Raw genomic sequence first — 7279 nt, 5'->3', positions numbered from 1 at the left:
TCTAAAGCTTTAGAGTGCCTCCACCAAGAATGGGGGGGTATTCATGCGCGACTGTTGAAATCTTGCCAATCAAGTAGTATTTCTCTAGCTGTATAACCCCTCTGTACGCGACTTTGCACAGAGGTTATTCGTTTTCCGACTCGCTCTCGCTGTAGTCATCCATTTGGTCTTGTTCTTCCTGAACTGTGGCCACCTGCCTAGGGCGCCTGGTAGGTTTTGTAGGGCACTCTTGTATAAAGTGGTCAGGATCACCGCAGCGTAGGCATTTGCCCTCAGACAACCTCTTTTGCTTCTCCTCTGCAGGCGCCTGACTAGCTTTTCTTGGGGTCCTGGTCCCTTTCGTACGGAGGGCCGCGACTTCCTTTTGTAGGGCTGCAATTTGAGCATGGGTGGCTTCCCAGTCCATTTGATCAGGGGTCCCGGTCCGGTCAGAGCCTCCTGCTGGTCTTGTACGAGCGACATGCGTGGGGACAGCAGCGCGAGATCCTTTTCGTGTAAGCCTGGCCACTCTCTGGAGGTTGTGGTTGATTTCGCGCAGTTGATTACAGTAGTTGTCGTACGAATCCTCCTGCCTAATACCAACCATGGCTTTTAGCAACTCAACATTAATTGCCGTGTCCAACAAGGCCTTCTTCTGGTTATCATCCCAATTAATCCCTCCAGCATTAAGAAGTTCTTCGTCAAATTCATTCAAGAACTCTTCAAAGTCACGTTTCCCTTGCTTCATTGTATTCACTCGTACAAGAGCCTTTCTCTGTCGGTCAGGGTCACCAAAGGCCTTGTCTAGTACCGCGGAGAATTCTGCCCATAGCACGGGAGTCTCAGATTTCTGGCGAGCCAAGAGCCATGGTAGTACACGCTGGCTGGCTTTTCCTCTCAGGCGGCTGTAGGCATAGTAAACTTGTTCCTCCTCTGTAGGGTAGCAGGCGGCGTCGATTGCAAACTTCGTACGAAGGTTCATCTGGAAAGGAGGGTAGTCCTTAGGGTCTTCTCCAGTAAAGGGTTCGACATCCGGGTGACGAGGACGGGGATAGCTTCGTTCGTAGGGGGTGGGCGTTGCGGATGTAACTGTAGTGGTAACTGGTGGATGGTTTCTCAGTTGCGAGTTCCGTACGGCCTGTAGTTCCGCCCGTAAGCTGTTATTCTCTTCTTGGAGCTGTTGTTTCTGAGTCCGCATCTCTGTACGGAGCTCCTGGAGCTGCTGTAGCAACAATGCGACGCTTTCTTCTTCCATTGTCATAGTAAAAGGTCTCCTCATACTATTATTGAGATTGGTCAGCGATTCCTAATGTTAAGGGACGTATTTAGATGGATCTTCCTATCTAGACGTGCCGTACGTACAAGAAGGAATCGCTAAAGAAGAAATGAGAAAGAAGGATTGTTGTTGCAAGGAAGTCTTGTAGGTGGCTCACCGCCTTCAGGACAGCGCAGGCCTTGGCCGAGTCACTAAGGTCTAAGGTCCTTGTATAGGCAAAGGACCCATAACAGTAACCCACCCCAAAAACCGCGTGGGCGGATCAGCTAGGCCTGAAAGCCCGCCCCAACCCGTGGTTTAACAAGTCTACCCCAGGGTTTAGTCTTGTATTACACTGGCTATTCATTGCCCTATTGTTAATTCTACATGGTGATGGAATCCTTACCTGGTTAACAGGCTAATCTATCCTGACAAAGTAGATCCCTAACACCTCTATAGTAATATAGCCTTTAAGTATTCTAAATAGGGAATATAAAGTAATAGCTATCTAGGATTTTGGGTTGCTCTATAACCCAAAAGGCTATAATACCTAATAATATAAACTAACGGGTTATTTAGTTATCCACAGGATAGCCTACTAAGACCCAAAACCCAGCGGGTATTCAGAAAACATGATCCAACCCGTTTCTTGGCGGGTTGGGTTTAACAAGTCTAATATACTACATAGTAGTCCAGGAGTATATGCGTACTTTTTTTTTCCTACTCTAGATTAGTAGATCAAAACTATCTAGGGTTAAGCTGATGCATAGGAAGTAGAAATTTTTGGTCTGCCTTACTAAATAAAGGATCAAGTAGGGTTCTATACTCTGTATAGAATAAATATATTAAGTCTGTATAATACACGGAATATTAATATTACTAATAGAAGAACCCGCGCGGACTATAGCTTTCGCAACCCGCACCGCACCGCAGCGGTGCGGTGCGGGTGACGTCCCTAAAAGGAACCGATGGAGGCCAAAGGCGAGTTTATCTGGACTAATTAGTAGCTAGTTTCTGACTAATTTTGGCAGCATGGCATAGAAGCTTATTTAAAGGCATTATTCTTTAAACCTTAACTCTAATAAAGAAGTACAAGCAAGCTATGTAAGTCGCAACTAGTTTAACTAGCTCATTAGCTAATATTTGGCAGTCCAAAGCCCAAAATCTCAGTACTAAGAGAGTCAAGAAGTCATGAGTATCTCTCCTATCTAATTAGTAAAATACTAGTCACTAATTACTTTGCAGTAATAAGGGTAAAGCTGGAAATAACTGGGATAATAGCAAGGGCCTGTAAGTATAACTGTTAAATAAAAACTAGCTACCAACTAATCGATGATCAGTTCAAGCAATCCGCACGCCGTGCATACCCCATGGTCAGTGATAATATGACCAAGCCAGTCTTGCCATGTAATAAGAAGGAAAAGGTAAGTTCTATCAACCCTTCTGCCTAGGATTAGTAACTAACTAGTCACCTATAGCTACTTTACATGCAGATCCACTGTGAGGGTAGCAAGGCAGCTAAAGCTGCTGGTAAGAAAGGAACCATACCCTGCAAGGTCTGTCGCAATGCAAGGGCAAAGGTAAGCTATTGTTTGCCCGCCCACCTCGAAATGGAACCAGTTCGGTGAGGCGAATGGAGGCCATGATCGATTGTGTGCTGTGCAAGGTGAACCACGCATATGGGGAAGAGAAAGACTCCGAGTCACAGTAATATATCAAGGGAAGACTTGATGCTGGAAATGGTGGACCAATCTATATCGCGCCTCTGGATCCCATCTCAAATGTCCATAAAATGCAGCATACAGCGCGAAGCCGTCCAGAGCTGCACACCTTCGTTGTCCGGAACTCGTTAACCTGATACCCTCGCTCGCAGTTTATGTTGGAGTCAAAATCCGCCCAGACCTGTTGCCGTATAACAAGGCATGTATCCTGCCTCGCGCAAACTGCGAGCTGCACCTCACAAAGCAATCCTCATCTTGTTGTAGGTTTGTAGGGTCCCATAATATGCTGCCGAACTTTTGAAAATCCTTCAATGCTAAGCTGTCACTTTTTGTTCGTTACATGCTTACTACTGCTCCAATATTCTTGGCACCATTGCTTCTGAAGCACTGCAGCAATGACCACCAGTTACTTAGAAGATGCGGACTCGTCGTCAATTATTCGATACATTACCATTGCCTGGTCAGTGTAAATGGACAGGGTGCCTTGTACGACCAATTTCCCCGTCCACTAGCCAATATTCCGGGGCCATTTTAATGCAGGACCAGCAAATGTCAAGCTGAATTGATCTAATCTAAACTGCCCGAGAGTAAAGTTCACACCAAGCAGGACTACTGGCAATGTACCAGCCGTCTGCCTCAGAGCACAGACAAAATCCATGTCAAACTTGGTGAAATTGTCCGCATTGGCACGAACGAGCTGAGCTTTACGAGAACGCCACTGGTACGCCGCAGGATTCTCGACACTCGAAGCGAGCTCCGCAGAGCAAAAATGGGCTGCAGATTATCAGGAACACGGCCGTCACATATCATGCTCGCTTCCACTGGCTGCTCAACGACGCGTTCTAGAGAAGGTTCTTCAAGAGCAGCAGAAGCTGATTATGAAGCACATCTATAGCTTCAACAATAAGGCTGATACGTTTGCAAAGACGGGAGAGGCAATCTATCTTGGCAAATGGTCTGCGCCCTTTCTCTCTTTTGCATGATTGATGCTAATTTTGGGCCGATAACAGGTTCGTGTTGGTGAGGTTCGATGATATTAGTGACATCAAGCGACTCTGAACTGAGTGGAAAATAGTGAGATCCATAAATGGGTGAGATTTCCTCTACAATCTGACATTAGCTGATAATACGTACTAGATAGGGCTCGACACGCAGCTCAGCTTCCTCTTCCGTGAGCATCACCTGATGTTCCTCATGCCGTATTTAATTCCCAAGATCTTGCAACCAGTTTTCCTGAATAACTTTAAGTAGGGATGTCAACCCGCACCGAGTGCACCCCTAACTTTAAGCATGCTCTAGCCAGGGTGGAAGAGCCATCAAGCAAGGCAACATTTGCGGTGACATCTGGACAAGATCTCAATCAAGAGCGCCGGCGACAATGCAGGAGGCGAGGGCACATTTTTTTTTTTCAGTACGAATCCGAACCCTCAACAGCTGGATCTCCGACGGTCAGCGTTTCGTTGTAGCTAGAGAACCTCATACCTAAAGTAATTATTTTTTGCACATAGTCATCCAACTTGAGAGCTTACTTCAGGTCCCCAGTAAGATTCTGGCAGAATCAAGATAAGTATATATCCTCCTAAAGACTAAATCCCAATCTGAATGTGTCAAGTAAATCGAACAAGGATCGCAACGGATATGTGGAAAATCGCCCAAGACCCCTTGAAGATAATACGCTAAAAGAAGTCTAGTTTATTTCCCTTGAGGCAACAGTTACGAGGGTGCAAATTGCATATGGTGGTGATCATGATGATAGGAACCAAAATCCTTAGCGTGCCGATTCAAAGGGCAACTACCAGACAGGGTCCACGGTAAAGAATCCTAGAAAGGCCACTAGCACTCACTGAAACTGTCCTACAGTAGTCTCCCCTCCGCTTTTCATAAGTTCTTAACCTGCACTAGAGTGGAGGGCCAAGTCCCTGGGACACGCCGCGCCGGAGAAATTCTTGTCGACAGCCATCGTATCCGGGGAGAATTTACCGGTCAGAATCAGGGGCCTCCACTGTAACCGGGCAGTGACGGGTCGTCTTCATCAGATGCAGAATTGCCCAGAGTTGCCAAGATGCGAATCCGGTTGGAGTCTACCTGCGCCTATTCGTGTGAATCCAACTTGCCGTCTTGTCTTGTCCAGCTCGCCCCGGACAATTTCATCGCGTCCCCGCATAAGAGATAGTGTCCTCGTATAGATTATCTTGCTTACCTCGGATAGGGTCTCATCGCGTCTGGTAATGTGCTGTATGGGAGTATAAAACGCGGTTTGCACTCCCCTACGGAAGGTGAGTTCTGCTGATCAATCACATCCTGGGCATCGCAGTAGCCCACCATGAGGCTCTCTACTTTCTTTCTCCTGATGGCTCCGGCCGCAGCTCGCTCATACCTGTCATGGATGGCTGACTCCTGGATCCTCAACAACCGGGAACACGAAGGCGCCTACTGGTATGGCCGCGCCACAATTTACGAAGGCTACGAAGCCGCGTACTCGCTCTACGGAAACGAGACCTTGCTTGAATGGTACCGGTCGCAGATTGACGACGTGGTGGTTGCCCCTGATGGCAGTATCGTCGACTTCAACGAGACGTACTATTCGCTCGACGACTACCGCATCGGGAATAACATCCTGTACTGGTACGAGCGCACTGGCGAAGAGAAGTACCGTCTGGCCGCAGACAGCATTCGCGCAATGCTCGACCGGCACCCCCGCACGGAAACGGGGGGGTTCTGGCACCGGCAGCCGAATTATCCGCATCAGATGTGGCTGGACGGCATTTTTATGGCGGATGTGTTTTACGCCAAGTGGACAAAGCTCTTTGACGCGAAGAATATAACTGCGTGGGAGGATATCGTCTTGCAGTGGGATAAGATTGAAGCCGTGACACGGGATCCCGGTGGCACTGGGCTACTCGTTCATGGGTTTGATGAGAGCAAGGCCGCCGTCTGGGCGGACCCGGTTACAGGAGCTTCGCCTCTTGTCTGGAACCGTGCTGTTGGGTGGTATTTTGTCTCCCTGATCGAGGTCCTGGATATCTACCCCAAGGACCTACCCGGATACAAACGACTTTTAGGATACTACAAGAGGCTCGCCAAGGCGATACTTCGCGCCCAGGACAGGGAGACAGACGGTTGGTATCTAATCCTGAGCAAGCAGTATGTTGGTGCCGAAGGGAACTACTTCGAAAGCTCTGCGGCCGCTATGTTCACCTATGGCTGGCTCGCCGGCCTGCGGAAGGGTTATCTTGACAAGAAGACGTTTTCGAAACCAGCGGCAAGGGCGTACAGACATTTAATTGACGATTTTGTCACGAAACATCGCAATGGAACCCTGACTTATGAAGGGACTGTTCAGGTTGGATCGCTTAATAGCGATGCGTCCTTTGAGGTAAGCAATCTACCTAACAGTGTTGATCTGGAGGTGAAAGGGCTGACACCGGTATCAGTACTATGTGAGTATTCCAGTGGTTCCGAATGACACCCGTGGTGTTGGTCCGTTCCTGCTTGCTTCCTATGAGTGGGAGCTTCAGAATAGACGCTCGTAGACTGGTGGATCGCATATGGTGGGATGGGCACAGCGGTTCTGTGTGAGAGAATGGTGCCTTTAAAAGCTTGCATTGGCAATTTACCTTCATTCGACCAGCCGCATCATACACTTCCCTTCGCTCGGCTAGCTCAGCAAAGGGATTACTTATAGCTGATGGCCCCGCGTCATCCTGCTAGTCGTTGTTCGTTGAGAAACGGACCCGTCCTATTCCAGCTCCGCAAGCATTCTCGCAATGATTCTAATCAACCCGTTCTACACTATATTCGCTACTATATCACTATACAATGGTGTGATAAAAGCCTTGGTCACCCTTCTTTACCAGTCCGCTGTTCGAAGTATATTCGCCTTGCTGGTAGCTTAATTCATATCTATTCTCAATCAGTAGCTTGTACCATTAGTCCGTAGGAATTATTACCTGTACGCAATAGGCATAGTTATCCATAGATCTCACAGCGCCCTGTCGTTCGTTGCATGTCAGGCCTCTATAGTAGGCTTGCTAAAGTGCAAGTTGGATTAGAATCCTAGGTATATGTCTGGGTGATTTCCTGGACCAGAAAGGTCACTATGATCAGATTCGATCGTCTAATCTTTCCATATCAAGTCCATATAGCTAGCGTTTCCGCGATACCTGGGGGGTGCGTGAGGACATCCAAATTCTTCAGTAATATGATCATGGTAGATATGGTTGAACTTGCGCGATTCCTCTTGTAAGCGGCGAAATCGTCAGCCACCACCATGGAATCGAGCTACACCAATACTACAATGCTACAGGCTCCTCACCATCGAGCC

At 47.9% G+C, this 7279-nt stretch overlaps 3 protein-coding genes across 3 annotated transcripts, besides 1 other annotated feature; 2 read left to right on the top strand and 1 right to left on the bottom strand.

The window, feature by feature from the left end:
- Positions 1–7279: part of a sequence feature (contig 1.132 1714..254738(1)) that runs on past the window's edge.
- On the bottom strand, positions 57–1307 carry ANIA_07830 (zinc finger CCHC domain-containing protein). The gene has a single exon (XM_676007.2). The coding sequence runs from the start codon at positions 1256–1258 to the stop codon at positions 125–127; it is 1134 nt and encodes a 377-aa protein (XP_681099.2). The 5' UTR covers positions 1259–1307; the 3' UTR covers positions 57–124.
- ANIA_07829 (uncharacterized protein) lies at positions 1867–4206 on the top strand (the record flags this gene model as incomplete). The annotated part of the gene is made up of 10 exons (XM_676006.1): positions 1867–1890; positions 2322–2338; positions 2480–2524; positions 2613–2658; positions 2728–2764; positions 3108–3215; positions 3349–3415; positions 3583–3676; positions 3966–3980; positions 4093–4206. 10 exons carry the CDS (start codon positions 1867–1869, stop codon positions 4204–4206), a joined length of 567 nt encoding a protein of 188 aa, XP_681098.1.
- ANIA_07828 (protein urhB) lies at positions 5279–6488 on the top strand (the record flags this gene model as incomplete). The annotated part of the gene is made up of 2 exons (XM_676005.1): positions 5279–6331; positions 6390–6488. The coding sequence occupies 2 exons, from the start codon at positions 5279–5281 to the stop codon at positions 6486–6488; spliced, it is 1152 nt and encodes a 383-aa protein (XP_681097.1).

Source organism: Aspergillus nidulans, chromosome IV, assembly GCF_000011425.1.
Source record: "Aspergillus nidulans FGSC A4 chromosome IV".
NCBI lineage: Eukaryota > Fungi > Ascomycota > Eurotiomycetes > Eurotiales > Aspergillaceae > Aspergillus > Aspergillus nidulans.
This window is presented reverse-complemented; position numbering and strand designations above follow the sequence as displayed.